The 20,900-nt window shown below is 47.3% G+C and overlaps 1 protein-coding gene across 2 annotated transcripts; it reads left to right on the forward strand.

Annotated features, from left to right (window-relative positions):
- Positions 1-8: 8 nt before the first annotated feature.
- On the forward strand, positions 9-11,831 carry PGPEP1 (pyroglutamyl-peptidase I). Of its 2 annotated transcripts, none has more exons than XM_064734147.1 (5): positions 9-151; positions 3,021-3,073; positions 9,290-9,406; positions 10,381-10,613; positions 11,473-11,831. In XM_064734147.1, the coding sequence occupies exons 4-5, from the start codon at positions 10,408-10,410 to the stop codon at positions 11,663-11,665; spliced, it is 399 nt and encodes a 132-aa protein (XP_064590217.1). In that variant the 5' UTR covers positions 9-151; positions 3,021-3,073; positions 9,290-9,406; positions 10,381-10,407; the 3' UTR covers positions 11,666-11,831. The 2 variants fall into 2 exon arrangements, with proteins under 2 accessions (XP_064590217.1, XP_064590216.1); XM_064734146.1 differs by lacking the exon at positions 9-151 and adding an exon at positions 373-499.
- Positions 11,832-20,900: the final 9,069 nt, after the last annotated feature.

Here is a 20,900-nt window from a genome sequence, read left to right on the forward strand (position 1 = left end):
CCGCGCCGCGCCGCCCGGTCCGCGCCTTTGCGGCGGCACCGCCCGGGACGGGCCGCGCCGGGATGGGACGGGGCGCGCTCCGCACCGCCCGGTACCGCGAACGCGCTTCGTGCTGCCCCACAGCCAGCCAGCGAACCCCGCGAGGCTCAGGGTGAGCGTTTTATTTAACCAAACCCCCCCGCGTCCCGCCGCTGGGGCGGACGAGCGGGAGCCCCTCGGGCTGCGCCGCGCACGGACGGTGCCGGTGATCGGTAACGGGGGAAGGGCTCCAGGCCCGTCCCGCTGCGGGACTTCCGCCGCGGCGGCGGAAGCGGCGGGTCCGGGCGGCGCGGGGCGGGGCGGGCGGCGCGGGGCGGGGCCGCGCTCAGTGCGGGGCGGCGGCGGCGGGACGGGACGGACGGACGGACAGACAGACAGACAGACAGACAGACAGACACGGGACGGGACGGACGGGACGGAGCCGCGATGGAGAAGCCGCGGCGGGCGGTGGTGGTGACGGGTACGGGGCGGTGAGAGGGGAAATGCGGGGGGGATTGAAGGGGGACCCCGTCCCTGCCGGGGCACTTTGGGGGAGCCCTTCCCCAACTGATGGGGGGCTGCAGGAAAGGGCAGGGTTGGGGGGGTTAAAGGGCCTGGGGGTGCAGCTGGGGGATCCCTGCTCTGCACTGAGGAGCGGCTTTGGGGGTCCTTTTCCTGATTAAAGTGGCCGGGGGTAGGGATGAGACCCCTCCCCGAATTGACGGGGGGCTTGGAGGGGCCGCTTGTGTGTGATGGGGAATTTGGGGGAGAGCGGGAATTTTGGGGACCCCTTGGCTTGGAGGGGGCGGTTGAGGACCCCTTCCCTGACATCATGGGGGATCCCCTCCCTAAGGTGAGGAGGGTCTGCTGTCCCATCAGGGGGGGACTGAATGGGGAGCGGGGGCTGTTTTGGGGGGCTGTCCCCTGTGTGGGGCGATAAATGGGGCGCAGGGCAGAGTCTGGGGGGCTTTGGGTCGGGGGTGTCAGAGGTGGGGGGGGGGGTACAGCGGTGGGGGGCTTTCCTAACATTTATCCATCCAGCTGGCACTTGGATCCCCTTTTTCTATATGTGACCCCATGCCAAAGGTTTGCTGTTCACCGAAAGAAGGGAATGGACCCTCCCAATGAGCAGGAAAGCCAATTTGGGGCGCAGGCAGGGGGAATCCCGCTCTGAGCCCCCCACCCTGAGCCCCCCAAGGTGTGGGAGCTGCCCCCCAAGGCAGCCCCGAGGCTCTGCAAGGGAAGAATGAGCGAGAGGCCCCGGCGGTGTCAGCCCCTCCCGGGGTACAAAGGCAGCCCGGGGTGATTTGTGGGTGAGGCCGCCCTGTGACAAATGGGGAACTGGCCCCAACTATTCAGGTCTCCCCCAGCAGCTGAAGCCGGGGCCGTGTGAATGGCGGGGCAGCCGTAACCACGGGCAGAAAGTGCCTTTGGCAGGGAGCAGGTGGCAGATCCTGCCTTTCCCAGCCCCAAATCGGCGGTGACTAAACAGAAAACTTGCGTCAGGAGACGTTCTGCTGCTCCAGGCTCCTCCACGCTCCTTTTTTTTCCCTTTTTTTTTTTGGGTAAATTTCAGTGAGGTCTGGTTGCGAAAAGGCAGCGGTTGCCTTGTGATTTGATAACTCTGTGGATGTCAGGAGGAATTCCGTTCAGCACTGGGGGATCGTGTTCCCTGTGGGTTCCCAGCCCGGGCTGCCCGAGGATAAACGTTATTTGTGCACAATTTCTTTTTTAGAACTCGTTAAGGAGATAATCCCACGGCCATCCCTGCAGCTGGTTTAGTGCTAATGAGCCTTGCAGGGCTGGATGCGCTGCCCACAAAGTTCCCTCTGTTCCCCAGAGCAGGGATAACCCCAGCTGTGTTTGTGCCACTTGGGTTTGGAATTTGGAGCCAGGGAATCCTGCCCTCTGCCTGGGCACCTGTGGAATTCCAGCCTTTTTTATTGCTAAAACGTGGATTTCGTTTCTTTTTATGGGATCGTCACGCTTTATTTGGGAATTCAGCTCCAGGGAGCCGTGTGGGACTTGCAGAAACAGCTGGCAAGGCATTAATTTGCCTCCTTCCCCCTGTCAGGGTTTGTCTCACACCCCTGCAGTTCTGCTCGCAGGAAAACACCCCCAGCATTTTGGGTTTTGTGGGGAATATTTATTTTGGCGAGGCGGGCTGAGCTCCACGGGCGTGGACGAGCCCACGCTTGGGAAATTCCTGCTGAGGTGCAGCCCGGGGAAGGGCAAACCCCACATTTCCATTAAGGTGTCAGCTGATATTTGTGGTCCCTCTCGGATCCTTTCAGGGGCTGGGCAGAATTTATGTCTCCTAATTGCAGCAGGCTCGGAGGGCAAGGCTGACATCTGAAATTAAAGCGTATCGACGTTACGCCCAGATAAATTGCCCAACCTTTGTGTGCTTGCTCAGGGGAAAAAAAAAAGATAAAAAGGTGTTATGGATTACCAGTTAACTCCAAAGTTATTCATTAGGAATTTGGAGGTGCTGAGGGAAGTGGTTTTGGTAACACCCTGGTAGCCTTTGCTGGGCTGTGGGTGTGCTGTCAACAGCTCTGTTTGTTTCCTTGGGAGGTGTAATTAATGCTAACGAAGATCTTGGAGAGGACCCTGAGCGGGGAAGGAACATTTGAGGCAGGCTTGTGGAAGCATCTGCTGTGGGCTGAAGCAATCAGGAATAGAAAATCCAATCATGATTCTAATTCTGTGCCATCGGGCAAGTTAGCTGGTGATAACCAATTTTTCTAACCTGGGCAGGAAGGAAAATTCTGCTCCCCAAGAAAAAAAAAAAAACAAGTTTCTTTTCAAGCAAGTTTTTGTTTTCCTTCATTGTACAAGGCTGGAGTTGAAATATTTCAGTGCTGGTGCCTTGTTTGATACTCAGGTGTAAAGAAATAAGGATTGAGAGGTAAAGTGGAGTTTTTTGGGGTTTTTTTTCCAGAAAAGCTCAAACCTCTTTGCAACTCGAGTCAAATCTGTGAATTTTCCCTCTCTTGCAGGGTTTGGGCCGTTTGGGGAGCACGCTGTGAACGCCAGCTGGATTGCAGTTCAGGTAACCCCTGAATTTCCCTCTTGGGAAGTGTCAAAATCGAGGACAAATCCCTACAAATTTGGGCTTTCAGCTCTTTTTATCACCTACAGCTTCTCCTGGAGCTCTCTGCAGATCTCCAGATGGTCAGCTGGGTAATGTTTGATTCCCTGCTCAGAAAACAACCCCCGAGCTGGTGGAGTTTAATGAGGTTGGGTTAATGTAGCTGAGGCAAGTCAGGAATTCCCACCTTTGGGTGCTTTTTAAACGGGGCAGGGAGCTTGGAATCTTCCTGGAGGATTCCAGACCAACAAATCAGCCAGCCCAGGGCAATCTGGGTGTTTTTCTCTCAGTTCTGACTTGAGGCTGGTTCAACTTTAAACCCAACCTCGTCCCTGGGAGGAGACTTTGGTGGGGTTGAGTGGCAGAGTCTGATTCCCACTCAGAGCTGCCTCATTTCCCTCCTTGAATCCTCCTTTCTCTATTTGGGAGAATTTTTGGGGAAATGCTTTTCCTGCCTGCTCAGGAAAATCAGTTTTATTCCACTTGTACCTGCCTGGGCACATCCTTAAAATCTGGAATATCCTGAAAGGGGAAAGTCCAACAACTCCTGGCCATGCTCAGGACACCCCAAAATCCCACCCTGAGCCCACAGTTCACCTGGGTGAGGCTGGCATCCCACAAATGAGGCAAAAAGAGGGAATTGAGCTATTTTTTAAGGTTTTTTTGTGCTGTAAAAACACTTTTCACAGGGATGGTGCTGCCACATTATCCCACTTCTCCTCCTTTGTCACTTCTGGATGGGGTTTGTGGCAAAGCCCCTGGGAATTCCATGGTACCTTTTAGTGCAGTTGCCCAGGGAATTAAATCTGTTTTTCTCCCCACCACGTCCCTCTCCCCTTCAGAGCTCTGAGATTAATATCTTCTTCCAAATGCTTTTAAATTAAATCACAAACTCTAATCAATTACAGCCAACTCATGTCCAGCTGCCTGATGTGTTGGCTGGTGGGAGAAGACAAAGCCTTTGCCTCCAAGAGCTTTTTTTGGGAATGAATTTATTTAATTTTGGGGTTAATTTTAATTTATAATATTAGATATATTTATTAAATAAATATATTTAAATTTGGAGGAGTATGCAGGTTGTGGATGGTGGGAAAAAAAAATACAGGACGTTCCTAAAAATGAGAAGTGAGGCTCAGTGATTTGGTTTGTTCTTGCTGGTGTTGTAAATAGCTGCTTTTATTTTAGAGGAGACAGACAAAAGGGTGTTTTTGGAGCAGGAGGAGTGGTGGGTGTTGAGATGTTGCTTGAAAAGAAAATAAACAAACCTAAAGAGAAACAGCTCCGGGCGCTGGTGGCTGCTCAGCTGTGTGGCTGATGGATGAAGTCATCCCCTCTGTTTAAAATCCATTTTTAGGGGCTTGGGGGATGGCAAAACTCAGAGTTGGGGTTGTTTGGGGGTGGATAAATTCAGATTCGGGGGTGTTTTGATTGGATGGACTCAGAATTTGGGATGTTCTGAGTGGATTTCGGATGTTTTGGGTGGCTAAACTCATAGTTGGGGGTGCTTGGTGTGGCTAAACTCAGAATTGGGGATGTTTGGGGTAGACAAACTTAGAATTTGGGATGTTTTGAGTGGATAAACTCAGAATTTGGGATGTTTTGAGGGATTTGGGATGTTTGGGGTGGCTAAATTCAGAACTGGGAATGTTTTGAGTGGCTAAACTCCGAATTTGGGATGTTTTGAGTGGATTTGGGATGTTTTGGGTGTCCAAACCCAGAGCTGGGGATGTTTTGAGTGGATTTGGGATGTTTTGAGTGTGTTTGGGATGTTTTGAGTGTCCATACCCAGAACTGGGGATGTTTTGAGTGGGTAAGCTCAGAATTTGGGATGTTTTGAGTGGATTTGGGATGTTTTGGGTGTATTTGGGACGTTTTGAGTGTGTTTGGGATGTTTTGGGTGGATTTGGGATGTTTTGGGTGTCCAAACCCAGAGCTGGGGATGTTTTGAGTCCCCAGACCCAGACCTGGAGGATGTTTTGAGTGGATTTGGGATGTTTTGAGTGTGTTTGGGATGTTTTGGGTGTCCAAACCCAGAACTGGAGGATGTTTTGGGTGGATTTGGGATGTTTTGGGTGTGTTTGGGATGTTTTGAGTCCCCAGACCCAGACCTGGAGGATGTTTTGAGTGGATTTGGGATGTTTTGGGTGGATTTGGGATGTTTTGGGTGTCCATACCCAGCACTGGGGATGTTTTGAGTGGGTAAGCTCAGAATTTGGGATGTTTTGAGTGGATTTGGGATGTTTTGAGTCCCCAGACCCAGGCCCGGAGGATGTTTTGAGTACAAACCGGCGGCTCCGTGTGGGGATTATTGTGAGTGAAAACATCAGCTGGGAGGCAGCGGGGAGGATTTGCCTCTCCTTGCCCCGTCTCAGCCCCCAGAGGCCCAGACAAAAAGGAACAGCATGTCTTTGAGCCGGGCTGAGGTGGGCATTGTGCAACTTTCAGACGGGGACTCCATGGAGCGCGGGGGACACAAAGGCGTGTCTGAGTCCCCGAATCCCAGACGCTGTGATCTGCATTTTAATAGCACAAAAATCAATTAAACAATCTTTCTAAATCCTTCCTAGCTCTGGGGCTCGGCTAGTTCTGGTTTATTACGTCTTTTTTATTGTGCTGCATCCCGAGGATAAAATTCTCTCCTTTTTTTTTTTTTTGTGCTGTTTTGCTTTCGCTGCCCCTGGTTTTATTTGGGTTCTCCCACATGGGCACGGTGTGAGTTTGCCCTGGAAGTGCACTGAATTTCTGTCTGGTTTTGCAAGCTGACTGATTTTTACACATGGCTACCTCAAATAGTGGCAGCAGCAATCTGATAATGCTGCTGAAATGAAAAGTTTCGAAATTTCACCCCCAAAAAAAAAAAAACCCCAATGAAATGTTTGGGTTTTTACTCACGGGGGAGAGCTTTCCTATAAAACCAGCAGGAAGAAAAACTCATTCCTGCTTTATTTTAAGACACACAGCAAAACCACTCTGTGTTAATTTGGGTTTGCTGTTTTGAGTTTTCATCATTTTAATTTTCAGCTCAAGATTTTTATTTTTTTTTTACTCGGGTGCAACTTTTGCTGGGGAGGGACTTGCAAGAAGAAATCACCGAAATGAGGTTTTGTAATCTTGTTTTCTGCCCTCCCTGCTGTGACTTAGGTGTGGACACAGGTGTGACCTGTGGGCTGTGAAGCTGCTGGGCTCCTTCATCCCCCCAAAGTGCTTCAGGCTGAGGAGGAGGAGGAGGAGGAGAGGGGTCAGAGTGCATTTTGACATGAGGAAGGACAATTGCTGTCAGGGTGTCTAGACAGACCTGATAAGGATATTAGAGGCTCACAAAGAGCAGCATTGTGCAGGGGTCAGGGAATGGGTCACACATGTTCTGTGTGCTCTGGTTGTCAGGTGGACAGGGCTGGGGGGCACAGCTCGTTCAGGGAGGGGGGGAAGGTCACAAACATCTTCATTATGGAGCGCTGGGCCTGGGTAAAGGAAAAGTTGGGGCTTGGTAAAGTTAAGGTTTCAGTGGCTGGAGGGCTCTGTTTTCATCCAGCAAAACTTGCCACCATCAAATCCATCCTCAGGAGTGCTTTCCTTCTGAATCCCCACCATCAAATCCATCCCAGGAGCTCTTCTCATCCCAACCACCAAATCCATCCTCAGGAGCTTTTTCCTTCCCAACCATCAAATCCATCCTCAGGAGTTTTTTCCTTCCCAACCACCAAATCCATCCTCAGGAGCTGTTCCAAATCCCCACCACCAAATCCATCCCCAGAATTTTTTTCCTTCTCCACCACCAAATCCATCCCCAGGAGCTTTTTCCTTCTCCACCACCAAATCCATCCCCAGGAGCTCTTCTCATCCCAACCACCAAATCCATCCTCAGGAGCTTTTTCCTTCCCTACCACCAAATCCATCTCCAGGAGCCTTTTCCTTTTGAATCCCCACCATCAAATCCATCCCAGGAGCTGTTTCGATCAACATAATCCATCCAGATTTTTCTCTCCACCACAATCCCTCCCAGGAGCTCTCTCTCCAACCACAATCCTCCAGACTTTTTTCCTACCACCAAATCCATCTCCAGGAGCCTTTTCCTTTTGAATCCCCACCATCAAATCCATCCCAGGAGCTGTTTCTGAATCCCAACCATCAAATCCATCCCCAGAATTTTTTCCTTCTCCACCACCAAATCCATCCCCAGGAGCTGTTCCAAATCCTCACCATCAAATCCATCCCCAGAATTTTTTTCCTTCTCCACCACCAAATCCATCCCCAGGAGCTGTTCCAAATCCTCACCATCAAATCCATCTCTAGGAGCCTTTTCCTTCTGAATCCCCACCATCAAACCCATCCCTAGAAGCTGTTTCTGAATCCTTACCACCAAATCCATCCCCAGGACCTGTTTCCTTCTGAATCCCAACCATCAAATCCATTCCCAGGAGCTCTTTCCTTCCCCACCCTTCACCTTCAGGAGCATCGCTTCTCATTATTATTAACACTCCTGAAAAGTGTTTGTTCTCCTCCTGAAGAGTCTGGCTGCTGGTTGAGCACTCTCATCTGTAAACTCCTTTATTGAGGCTCCAGGTAAGGTTTTGAAGGCAGATTTGTGCAGGTTTGTGCATCCCTTCCGTCCAGCTGTGCTAATGAATGTCTGAGTGTGCCAGACACTAATCAATACAGCCAGGCTTTAATATCAGCCTTGCCCTGGGAGCCAGAGCCTGTGATTTATCATCCTTGCTCATATCTGCTGCTCTCTCAAAGTGTCACTTTGGCCTTTCTGGCTGTTTTAGTTATCTTAAATCTTGTTACATCCCTGTGGTTTGGCTGTACAAGTGTGAAAGGTGTTTTTTCCCTCAGTAGAAAACCACTCATGCTGATGAAAACAGAAAAACGATGGCAAGACACTGCTCATGTTTAAATGGGGGAGGCCTCAAACCTCAACTTGTCTTCTCCTTTCAAGTGCCTTTAATTTTTAATTTCTAACCTGGGGGAATACAAGGTTGAAGAGTGAGAACAGCTGATCTGCAAGGAGGAAAACAAAACTTGAGAATTGCTTCAAAGAGCAGCTCGTGGCTCTGGTGACCGAATCCAAACCTGGAACGGAGATAAATTCAGGAATATTTTGAAATGTACTTTGATGGCTTTGACCTGTTCCTACCTCAGCTCCACAGGAACAGCTGTTTTGGACATTTGGTGACATGGGGAGAGCTTGGTCCAGGTTTGATGCTGCGGGAATTCCTTAAATATGATGGGCAAGGTCTCTTCTCCAAATGCTTTCCTGGTGTTACCTGGCTCCAAAGCTCAGCCTCAGCTGATGGTTTTTTAAGAATCCTTTTTTTTCCAGACACTTCAGACCTTGTAGGTGTTTTCTTTGTGATCTGGGAAGTTTGGGGTTGGTGGCTCTGAGGTACCAGAGGAGCAAAACTCCAACTGGAGCCTTATGGAGAGAGCAAGGCAGAGCAAGTCCCAACTCCCAGTTTTGGGATCAAACAGTGCTTTCCAGTCAGAAACACTGGGGAGAAAAAAAACAAACCCTTTCCTCTGGTTTTAAAGTCTTTGCAAGGTATTTAACTGCCACTTTGTTTTTTAAAAGGTTTGGAGGAAATTGGCTCCGTTTATTGCCAGGATATTTGGGATGTTTTCATGGCAGAGAGGGAGGAATCATTTACAGGGTTGGCTGAACCACCCCAGCCCTGAGAGCTCTTTATCTGGGAATAAATGTGAAATTCCTCTGCAGGCCAGCAGCCCTGGGTGATGGATGAAACCCTGCCAGTCCCACCTTCCCCACATTGTCATTTTTTGGAAGGAGCAGGATTGTGACAGTCTCCCTCTATAAATATCAGAGCCGAGGCTTCCCTGGCAGCGTGGGTGCTGCTGGAACTATTGTCAGTTAAATGTTGATTTCTGTGTCACACACACATCAGAGCCACACAAACGGTTCTGTGTGGCTGTGAACAGTTCTGTGGTTCGGTGAAACTCTGCTTGCATGCAGGTGGGGAGATGCCTCTGTTGTTGCCATTATGGGTTTGGGGTTTTTTTTACATTGCTGTGAACTCGCTGCAGGTGCTGTTTATGAGCTCACACAACCTGGTGTAAACTGTGTGTTGGTCCCTCACTCTGCCATTGAACCCTCCAGGGGTAAATCCTCTGCTTATCCCGGGCCTGACCATCTTGGTTTTGCTTTGCTGGTGCTTTCAGGAGCTGGAGAAGCTGGGGCTGAGGGATGACGTGGATCTGCACGTCTATGAGGTCCCTGTTGAGTACCAGACCGTGCAGAGACTCATTCCTGCCTTGTGGAAGAAGCACAGTCCCCAAGTGAGTGAGTAAAGAGAGGAGGAAAAAAACACCCAGCCAAGGGTTGGAACCTGCAGTGGGCACCATGGGAAGTCTCTTTTTTCATTTATTCCCTCAGCCTGGCAGTGCCTGGCTGGATTTTTTCCTCTTTTGTGGTGAGGAATTTGTAGGATTTTACAGCTGGGAGTGCTGCAGCTCCCAGGAGCAGTGGGTGTGAAGGGGCCACTGCAAGGCACAATTCCTCCCAAGAATATTTCTGAGATTCACATTCTCTAAACCTCAGAGAAAGGAAAAACACAATTCTTACCATTTTCTGTGCCTGTGTTTGTGCCACAGCAGAATGCAATGTGGGGATTGTTCACCCACAATGATGGTGTTTGGTTCCTTGGCCTGTCAGGGCCCAGTGTGTAGCCCCACGTTTCTCCTCACATAGAAAAGCAAGGCACAATTCCTCCCAAGAATATTTCTGAGATTCACATTCTCTAAACCTCAGAGAAAGCAAAAATACAATTCTTATAATTTTCTGTGCCTGTGGTTGTGCCAAAGTAGAAAGCAATGTGGACATTGTTCACCCACAGTGAGGGTGGTTTGGTTCCTTGGCCTGTCAGGAAATAGCCCCACATTTCTGTTCACAGAGAAAGGCAAGGCACAATTCTTCCCAAGAATATTTCTAAGATTCACATTCTCTAAACCTCAGAGAAAGGAGAAACAATTCTTTTCTCATTTGCTGTGCCTGTGTTTGGCTCCTTGGCCTGTCAGGGCCTGGTGTGTAGGCCCACATTCCTCTTCACACAGAAAAGGCACAATTCCTCCCAAGAATATTTCTGGGTTCCACATTCTCTGAACCTCAGAGGATGATCAAAACCATCCCAGCACAGGTTGGACTCGATGACCTTAGTTAGAGGTGTCTCCCAGCCTCATTATTGTGTGATTTTGTGATTCTGTGATCGGGATTTTGCACAACCCAACCAACCCCATCCCTTGTCCCCTGGCAGCTGGTGGTGCACGTGGGCGTGTCGGGCATGGCCACCACTGTCACCCTGGAGAAGTGTGGCCACAACGTGGGCTACAAGGGGCTGGACAACTGCCGCTTCTGCCCGGGCTCGCAGTGCTGCGTGGAGGGCGGCCCCGAGTGCATCGACTCCATCATCGACATGGACGCCGTCAGCAGCAGGGTCAGTGCCCTGGGCCTGGATGTCACTGTCACCATCTCCAAGGACGCTGGCAGGTACGGGGGTTGGCATCTGATCTCTGTTGTGTCCTTATCACAAGGGTTTCACTCCTTCGTGGTGTTTTCTCGTGGGCAGCTCCTCAGAGCACTGAGTCTTGTTCGCAAAGCAGCCACTGACTCCAGTTCCCTCCTCAAACAGCTTTTATATATATATATATATATATATATATATATATTAAATATGTATATTTAAAAATAAATATTTTATATATTCTATATATTAATATATATTTTATATATATTTATATATATAAATGCATATATAAAATTTTATAAAAATTCCTGCCTCACATCCCCCTAAATCCCTATATATATATAAAAAAATATTTTTATATAAATCTCTAAATCCCTATATAATAATTATAGAAATATAGATAAATATATATTTTTATTTCTATTTTATATATAAAAATGTATATATAAAATTTTATAAAAATTCTTCCCTCACAACCCCCTAAATCCCTATATATATAAAAATATACATATTTTCATATAAATCCCTAAATCCCTATATATATAAATAAATATATATATACATATTTTATATATAACAATGTATATTTAAAATTTTATGAAAATTGCTGCCTCACATCCCCCTAAATCCCTATATATATATCTAGATATATATATAAAAATATATATTTTTAAATAAATCCCTAAATCCTTATATATATTAAAATATATTTTTAATATATTTATATATATAACAACGTATATTTAAAATTTTATGAAAATTCCTGCCTCGCATCCCCCTAAACCCCAGGATGCCACCACGATGCTGAAGGCCCTACAGCTCATTTTATTTGTTTTTTTTCTTTTTTTTTTTCACTGAATAACCCCTGGTTTTGTGTTGCAGGTACCTGTGTGACTTCACCTACTACACCTCCTTGTACCAGAGCCACGGGAGGTCAGCGTTTGTCCACGTGCCTCCTCTGGGGAAACCTTACTCTGCAGAACAGCTGGGCCGGGCCCTGCAGGCCATCATAGAGGAAATGCTGGATTTTTTGGAGCACTCTGAAGACAAAATCAATTGTCAGCATGAACACTGAGCACAGCCTGGCCAGGAGCTCTCCTAGTATTGCACTTCCAAAATTTTTCCCTGCTCTGATGAAGTATTGGGGGGAAAAAAATATAAATCAAGCAACAGTTCCAGACCCAGAATTGGAGACGTCAAAAAAAAAAAAGAGGAAAAAAAAAAAAGGAAAATTCTACAAATTCTGCTTAGAAATTAACTTTTTTTTGTTGTTGATTCTGTGAGCTCCAGCCTGAGCAGCAAAGGATTCAGATTTTCTTCTTTAGGACACCTGCAGCTCCTGATTGTGAAGGGTTTGTGCTGTTCCTCACCTGGGCCAGCTCACCCAGCCCTCTGTGGCCAATCCTTGACATGAAAGGTTTGAAAGGTTTGCTTCCAGTTGGTTTTGGGTTTGTTTCCCCCCTCTCCTGACCCAAATTCAAGGTGATGGTGTGGAAGCACAGCTGGAGCTGTGGGGTTGGCTTGGGAAGCAGAGTTTGGTGGGAATGAGGAGCCTGGAATTGCTCGGCTGGAATGGAAAATGGGAAATGATTTTGGGCACTGATTCCTCTCTCCACACCCTCCAGACACCTCAGGCTGCTTAGCTGCAGTAGGAAGATGTGTTTGGGGTCCTTTTGGAACCCAAATCCAGCTGGATTTTTTTTATTTTTAATTTTTGGAGCCAGATCTTACATCTTTCCAAATCTCTTTTTCCCTCTTGGCCACCTCCCTTCCTCAAGGGCCTCCTGTGCCAAGCACCTCGGTTCAAATGTGTCCAAAACCAATCATTGATGGATAAAGAGCTTTGCTGAGGGCTGCTTTCCCCACGGGAGATCTTTATCCTGGTGCTCCATGCTGGTTTTCAGGTGAAGGTTCAGTAATTTATCATTTCCCCAGCTGCAAATTCCCCCCTCGTGCTCCAGGTTAGGAGAGCAAATTTTAACTGAGATCCCAGTTCCACCTGGGTTTGAGTGGGGGCATAAAAATGCAGGTGGAAATCTACAAAATCCCCGCAAAAAATCAAATTTCGGCTCTTCAAACCCCAATCCCACTGCCTGGGAAGCAGAGGGAATTATTTGAAATTCAGGAATTCTGCTCAGAGTGAGGATTCCAGGCTCTTTCCTGGTGTCCCCTCCCAATGGGAGGGCTCAGAAGTGGTTCTGGAAATCATCTCATGGTGATTTCTCCAGGAATTCCTGTGGACCTCAGCAGGTGATGCTGGTCCTGTGGGGAGATTCGCTGCCAAATTTTGAGATTGCAGCAAAAAAAAAACCCAGCTGGATTTGGAGCAGGACCAGACACAAACTGGGAGCTGAGGCCTCGTGGACGGAGAGGTCTGTGATGCTTTTAGAAATAGATAGAAATATGTATAAAAACAGCATTTTAAAGGTTTTTAAACCCCGTGGTTTTGAATTTCTCTGGTGCTGACTGGCTCTGCTATTGTAACTCTCAGTGAGAGCTGCCCTGGGCTTGCCAGGAGGAGTCTGGTGACAAAACCCCTCCTTGGAACCCCTGAAATGGGACAGAAACTCTGCAGTGAGGGCACCTGGGCAGGGGGATGTGTTTGGATGCACCCAAGGAAATTCCTCCTCTGTTCTCCAGCCAGGAATTTGCCTTCAAGTGAATTATTGTCATTGCCATCCACTCCGAGGTAGCACTTGTCAGATTTCCTGATTAGTAATTTATTTTATTTAATATTTTGTTGAAATCTTCATGCTTTGACACAGTTGGTTTTTTTTTAAATATTTTTTTTTGTGATTAGTTAGTAGCTATTCCTTGTTGAATCCTCTCATAGAAATATCCAGGGTTTGTGTGGAATAATCCAGAACACAACTGAATATTACCTGATGTCCTGTGAGGCCGCAATAGTGAATCACGATTCTTGTGAGGGACAGATTCAGGTTTGGATGTTCCTAGCGCTAAACTGATGGGGATCAGGAAACATCCCAGGGTGGGATGTTCCGTGCCAGCATGAAGCACTGAGTTGGGTGCCCTGGATGGTCCTGTGGGGGCCCTGCATTCTGAGGAGTGGATCTTGGATGAGCCGGTTCCGGGGGTGGGCCCTGGGGTCAGGATGTGCCGTGAGATTGGTCTGTCTCTGGTCCTGGTTCTGCCCTGGGTCTGGGTGCCCTGGCAGTGCTGGGGGTGCTGATGGTCTGGGCCTGATTGGATGACTGGTGTGGGTCCTGGCAGTGTGAGGGTGCTCTGGGGCTCTGATGGGTCTGGGCTGTTTGGGGGGTGCCCTGCAGTGCTGGGGTGCCTTTGTGGGTCTGGGGGTCCCCTGTGTGTGTCTGGTTCCCCCTGGCAGTTCTGGAGATCACCTGGATGGGTCTGGGGGTGCCCTGGCAATGTTGGGGATGCCCTGGATGGGTCTGGGGGTGCCCTGGATGTGTCTGGGGTGCCCTGGCAGTTCTGGGGGTCCCCTGGCAATGCTGAGGATGCTCTGGGGGTGCCCTGGGTGTGTCTGGGGGTGCCCTGGATGGGTCTGGGGGTCCCCTGGCAGTTCTGGAGATGACTTGGATGGGTCTGGGGGTGCCCTGGCAGTGCTGGGGGTGCTCTGGGGGTGCCCTGGATGGATCTGGGGGGTCCCTTGGCAGTTCTGGGGATGCCCTGGGTGGGTCTGGGGTGCCCTGACAGTTCTGGGGGTGCCCTGGGGGTACCCCAGATGGGTTTGGGGATCCCCTGTCAGTGCTGGGGTTCCCCTGGCAGTTCTGTGGGTCCCCCCTGGCAGTTCTGGGGATGCCCTGGGTGGGTCTGGGGGTGCCCTGGCAATGCTGAGGATGCTCTGGGGGTGCCCTGTGTGGATCTGGGGGTCCCCTGTGTGGATCTGGGGGTCCCCTGGCAGTTCTGGGGTCCCCCTGGCATTGCTGGCACCCCAGGCTCCAGCGCAGGGAGCACAGACAGCAGCAGCTCCGTGGGCAGAGCAGCTTCCCCACGTGGGTTTGCTCAGTTAAATCCTGCTCAGCACCTAAAAATATTCATAAAAATATTCATAAAAATATTCATTTTTCTCTGGCTGCTCCCTGCTGTCCCTGTGCCTGCTGGGGCCCTGGGTGTGTCAGCATTAAAAATCCCATTTTTTTGGGGGAAGATTTTGGGTGTTGCTTTTCCTCCTGGTCTGTTTTTGGGAAGCTCCATGTGATCAGTTCTTTAGAAAACATAATTTATTTTATACTCTTTTTTTTTTTTTTTTTTTTTTTTTTTTAGGGGGATTTTTGGGAAGTTAGCCTGAGGTTGTGTTTATAAAAGGTGTCTTGGTGGTAGAGAAATTTCCTGTAGCCCAGCTGGGGGAAAATGGCATTAAACTAATTTTATTTAATATGACCTAAATTAAATACTTTGGGGTTGGGTTTTTTTTTTTTTTTAATTTTTTTTTTGTCCAATTCACAAAGCTTTTCCCTAAACAGATCCCTCTTTTCTTTGGGAGTAGGACATCAAACTGATGCAGAGCTGCAAAAATCTGATGTTTTACCAAATCCCATTTGCTTTCCCCATCATCAATTAACAGAATTTGCTAATTTGCACTGACTGGGAGACCTGCTGCCAACCCAGAAACTTTGTGCTGGTGAATAAAAGGAAGTTCAGGTGGAGCTCATTCCCCTGCCTGAAATGTGGGAAAAACGTCCAAAAAAATCTGAAATTTTGGGGTGCTGTGAGTGCAAAACCATCTGTGGGGATAAAGGTTCAGGGGGGAAATGGGGCTGAGGAGTTTTGGTGTGGAAGAGAGGATTTGGGGACGTTCTGCTGGATTTAGGGTCTGGTGCCATTTCTCTGCCTGCAGCAGGGTCTGCCCCGCGTGGTTGGGATGACAAAATTCAATTTTTCCAGCCCCAAAATGCTGCAGGGGAGCTCCAGAGACTCAGCAATGTCCCAGCTGGGAGATGCTGCTGTGGGAGGTGAATTAAAATTGGGAATTTGCTTTAAAACCCCAGGAAAAAGGAGCTTGGGAAGCTCTTGGCCTCCAGGATTCCTAGAGGTAAATTAAAATTTGGAAATTAAAATTAAAATTGGAAATCTGATTTAAAATTCCAGGAAAAAGGAGCTTGGGAAGCTCTTGGCCTCCAGATTCCCATGGCATTTGATCCTTGGGGATCCCTCCCATCCTGAGGGGTTCTTTGGGGTGGTTAAAGGATTTTTTTGGGGTTTTTTGGGGGTGAAAATTGGAATTCACCTTCCCCAGAGCACCCCCCAAGCTGCCGAGCAGAGGAAGAGGAGGGAAGGGATGGAAAGGTGAGGAAGAGGGTTTGGGGTGAGGTTGTGGCAGAGGCTGCTGAGCTCCCAGAGTTGTTCCAGTTATCCCTGCAGGCTTGGAAATGCCGTTAAAAATCCCTAAAAAAGGTTGCTGTGCTTTGGGATAAATTTGGGATAAATTTGGGGATGGTGATGGCCAGGGCAGGGAATCATTCCTTAGGGCAAGGATGAGGGAATTGTCACCTCCATGGGATTTGTGCTGTGGGAAAAATCCCGATTTAGGGCTGAGCTCACCTGTGGCCAGGTGTGGATGGAGCATCCAACCCTCCCTGTGTCACTGTTGACCCTCCCAGTGGAAATTGGGATTATCATTATTTTATTGGGATTGGGATTATCAATATTATTATATTAAACAGCACAGGCTCCCAGGGGTGCTGGTTTGGGTAAGGAAAGGTTTAAAAAAACAATTTTAAATCCACAGAATTTATTAAATAAATGAGTTGGGTCTGGGTGATCTTTTGAGTCCCTCCCAACCCAAACCATCCCTGGCTCCTCTGGCTCCTTCCCCTGATGGGTGGAATTTTTTAAGGAATATTTTTTAGGAATTACAGGAGGAGGAGTTTCTTCAAACCAAAAATGGGAAAAGCCTGGGAAGGAGGGAATTGGGTGAATCCCACAGGAGCTGCAGCAGTGATGATGATGATGATGGTGATGGGCTGGCCATGGGGGGTTGAGGGTTAATTCCTTTTAATTCCTGAACCTTTTAATTCCTGGATTTCTCCCAAATTTCTCACCCCAGCCAAGGCTCAGACACGGAGCTGCTGCAGGGGGGAATGGTGGTGTCCAAAACCTGACTGAAAATCAGGATCTTTAGGCGTAAAATTTTTTTTTTTTTTTGCTCTGATTTCCAGATTTCACCCCACAGTGCTGGTGAAGCTGTCAGCAATGAATTTGTACAGATCCTTTCCCAAAGTAACTCCCTCTCACCTCCTTTTACTTTAATACTTTATCCAATAATATTTTAACAACTTAATTTTATTTTAACGATAGGAATTTCAGAGTTGCAAAGGCTCTTTCTAAATTTATTGACTTGGAGGAAAACCCCCCACCCACTTGTTGATACCGTAAATACTCGTCTTGATCTAGATGAATTTCTTATTTTTGCACCAGAATCCCTAATTTTTTTGCAGTATAAAGTGCACTTTTTCATAAAAAAAAATAATAATCTTGTATTCCTGTCTGATGAGTGTCTTATGTGCTGAAAGGGAAATTCTGCCAAAACTCCAGAGCTGTTAATTCCTCGAGGCGTTCACTGAAACCTGGGAATAAAACCAGATTATTTCCAAGGCAAAACAGGGAAGGAAATGCCTCCCCACGGATGGGAAATCGATGATGGGAAATGAAATTATCACTGCCCTTGCAGAAAACCCCGTGGGACTGCAGATCCCACCTTCGGCTCCTCGCCCTGCACCAGCCTCTTCAATCACAAACGTTTACTCTGATGATCAGGGAGTGCCTTGTCCTGTGCTGGGCTCACGTGTGGGAGGCAGGAGGGGATGGGGTGGGAAATTGGGCTGGAAACCCCTGGCTTGGTGAGAATCCCCATTTTTATCCCTGGGTGCTCCTCAGGGGCTGAGTGCTGAGGTGGGCTCGCACTCACACTCACACGGGCAGCAAACGGAATTCGGTGTTCCATCTTCCCTTTTTGGTTGGGTTAACCCAAATCCTGATTATTTTTCTCTTCCATCCTCATTTTTGGGTGGGGTTAACCCAAATCCTGATGCTTTTGCTGTTCCACCTTCAGTTTTGGTTGAGTTAACCCAAATCCTGATTATTTTACTGTTCCATCCTCGTTTTTTGGTTGGGTTAACCCAATTCCTGAGGGTTTTGCTGTTCCATCTTCACTTTTTGGTTAGGTTGACCCAAATCCTGATTATTTTACTGTTCCATCCTCATTTTTGGTTGGGTTAACCCAATTCCCGATGGTTTTGCTCACTTTTGGTTGGGTTAACCCAAATCCTGATTATTCTGCTGTTCCGTCATCATTTTTGGTTGGGTTAATCCAGTTCCCAATGGTTTTGCTCACTTTTGGTTGGGTTAACCCAAATCCTGATTATTTTAATGTTCCATCCTCATTTTTGGTGGAGTTAACCCAATTCCTGAGGGTTTTACTCTTCCATCCTCATTTTTGGTTGAGTAAACCCAATTCCTGATGGTTTTGCTCACTTTTGGTTGGGTTAACCCAAATCCTGATTATTTTGCTGTTCCGTCATCATTTTTGGTTGGGTTAAGCCAATTCCCAATGGTTTTGCTCACTTTTGGTTGAGTTAACCCAGTTCCCGATGGTTTTGCTCATTTTCGGTTGGGTTAACCCAAATCCTGATTATTTTGCTTTTCCATCCTCGTTTTTTGGTTGGGTTAACCCAATTCCTGAGGGTTTTGCTGTTCCATCCTCATTTGTGGTTGGGTTAACCCAGTTCCCGAGGGTTTTGCTCATTTTTGGTTGAGTTAACCCAAATCCTGAATTATTTCAATGTTCCATCCTCATGTTTGGTTGGATTAACCCAGTTCCCAATGGTTTTGCTCATTTTTGGTTGAGTTAACCAAATTCCTGATGGTTTTGCTCACTTTTGGTTGGTTGAACCCAATTCCTGATGGTTTTACTGCTCCACCCTGGTTTTTGGTTGAGTTAACCCAATTCCCGAGATGGTTTTGCAGTTCCATCCTCATTTTCGGTTGGGTTAACCCAATTCCCAATGGTTTTGCTCATTTTTGGTTGGGTTAACCCAATTCCTGATGGTTTTACTGCTCCATCCTTGTTTTCGTTTGGGTTAACCCAATTCCCCATGGTTTTGCTCGTTTTTTCATTGGGTTAACCCAATTCCCCGTGGTTTTGCTCACGTTTGGATGTTTTAACCCAACTCCCGGTGGTTTTGCCGTCTCCTTTAGGGTCGAGCCGTTCAGTCCTGACCCTTTCCCAGCCCCGCGTGTCCCTCGTGGAGCCGTGGGAGCGTCTCAGGTGTCCCCTCGTGCTCCTCGGGGCTCCTTTGGGGTCTCCGTCGTGTTCTTGCAGTGCCTTGTAAATCCCAACAGTGCCCCCGACCCCGAGGGGCTGCGGGCTCCCAGCTTGTACTGCCAGACTGGGCTTTGTCATGAGGATTTGAGCCCCCGTTTCAAAGGAAATAAAAGAGTTTGGCTCTGACTCTGTGTGTCCTCTCGTCTTTATTGGTTTTAAAGGTGGTGGTTGGTGCAAACCTGTTGCTCTGTCCGCCCTAAATGGTGTCCCCAGGTGCCACATCCACATCCTTACCCATAAATGATGTCCCCAATTGTCACATCCACACCTTTATCCCTAAATCCTGTCCCCAAGTGTCACATCCACTCCTTTATCCCTAAATGCTGTCCCCAAGTGTCACATCCACATCCTTACCCATAAATGATGTCCCCAATTGTCACATCCACACCTTTATCCCCTCCAGGTATGGGAACTCTGTGCTGGCAGCTTTAAGGATTCTCTCTCTCTGCTCAGTGTGCCTTTCCCTCCCTGCCCGCATCCAGGAGCTGCAGATGGATATTCTCTATATTCTCTATATTCTCTATATTCTCTATATTCTCTATATTCTCTATATTCTCTATATTCATCCTCTATATTCACTATATTCTCTATAGGATATTCTCTATATTCTCTATATCCTCTATATTCACTATATTCTCTATAGGATATTCTCTACATTCTCTACATTCTCTATATTCTCTATATTCACTATATTCTCTACAGGATATTCTCTATATTCTCTGTATTCTGTTCTCTATATTATATTCTCTCTATTCCCTATATTCTCTGTATTCTCTGTATTCTCTACATTCTCTATATCCTCTATATTCACTATATTCTCTGTAGGATATTCTCTATATTCTATTCTCTATATTCTCCACATTCCCCCACATTCTCCATTTTCTCTGTATTTTCTTTTCTAAATTTTCTGTATTCTCCATATTTTCTGTATTCTATATATTCTGTATGTTTTCTGTATTTTCTATATTCTCTATATTTTCTGTATTTTCAATATTCTCTATGTTCTCTATATTCTCTATAGTCTCTGTATTCTGTTTTCTATATTTTCTATAGTCTCAATATTCTCTATATTCTCTATATTCTATTTTCTGTATTCTCTGTATTCTCTATATTTTCTATACTCTCTATATTCTATATATTCTTTATATTCTCTATATTTTCTGTATTCTCTATATCCTCTATATTTCTATATTTTCTATACTCTCTATATTCTATATAGTCTTTATATTCTCTGTTTGTTCTGTATTCTCTATATCCTCTATATTTTCTGTATTTTCTATATTCTCTGTATTCTCAATATTCTCAATATTCTCTATATTCTCTATATTCTCTATATTCTCTATATTTTCTATATTCTCAATATTCTCTATATTCTCTATATCCTCTATATTTTCTATATCCTCTATATTCTCTACATTCTCAATATTCTCTATATTCCGTGCTGCAGGGTGGGATTCTCTTGTCCCATTCCCAGCCGGCCCCACAGCTCCATCCCGGAGTAAATCCCTGGAGGAAACCCTTGTGTGCTGCCCCTCGGGAAGCACCAACCGTGCCGGTGCCAGAGCATCCCCGAGGAGAGGGGAAGGGGCTCGTGGGGCGCTGAGCCCTTCCCAAGGCCCATTTCCATTTTTGGTGGTGGGACCAGAGGCATTTCCTGCCCTTCCCAGCCCTGAGGGGGTTGGGAATCCGAGTTAATCTTTGACCGTGGGTGCAGCCCAGGCAGGAATTTCTTTGTCCAAGTGGAGCAGAAGTCTCATTTTTGGGAGATGCCGTAAACTGGCGGCAGAGGGAGAGAGAAAAATGTGATTCCTGCTGTGACGGGGCAAAAGCTGCTTTTTTTTTTTTTTTTTTTTTTTTCTTGCTGAGCCATCGTGGTTGGCTTTGATTTGGAAACATCCAAAGGTCACCTCTGGTGTCCGCTCTGCTGATGTGTCCTGACAGCAGCCAGCGCTGGGAAAACTCGGGCTGTGCCTTCCCAACCATCCCAGCTGGCAGCAGAGAGACA

The sequence above is a fragment of the Zonotrichia leucophrys genome, chromosome 28, assembly GCF_028769735.1.
Source record: "Zonotrichia leucophrys gambelii isolate GWCS_2022_RI chromosome 28, RI_Zleu_2.0, whole genome shotgun sequence".
NCBI lineage: Eukaryota > Metazoa > Chordata > Aves > Passeriformes > Passerellidae > Zonotrichia > Zonotrichia leucophrys.

What these genes read in the sequence shown, in the direction of transcription:
- PGPEP1 (XM_064734146.1), top strand. Translation starts at nt 466, where the DNA reads ATGGAGAAGCCGCGGCGGGCGGTGGTGGTGACGG. An exon ending in GCGGGCGGTGGTGGTGACGG is followed by an intron (nt 500 to 3,020) that starts GTACGGGGCGGT and finishes CCTCTCTTGCAG; the next exon opens with GGTTTGGGCCGTTTGGGGAG. An exon ending in GGAAGAAGCACAGTCCCCAA is followed by an intron (nt 9,407 to 10,380) that starts GTGAGTGAGTAA and finishes GTCCCCTGGCAG; the next exon opens with CTGGTGGTGCACGTGGGCGT.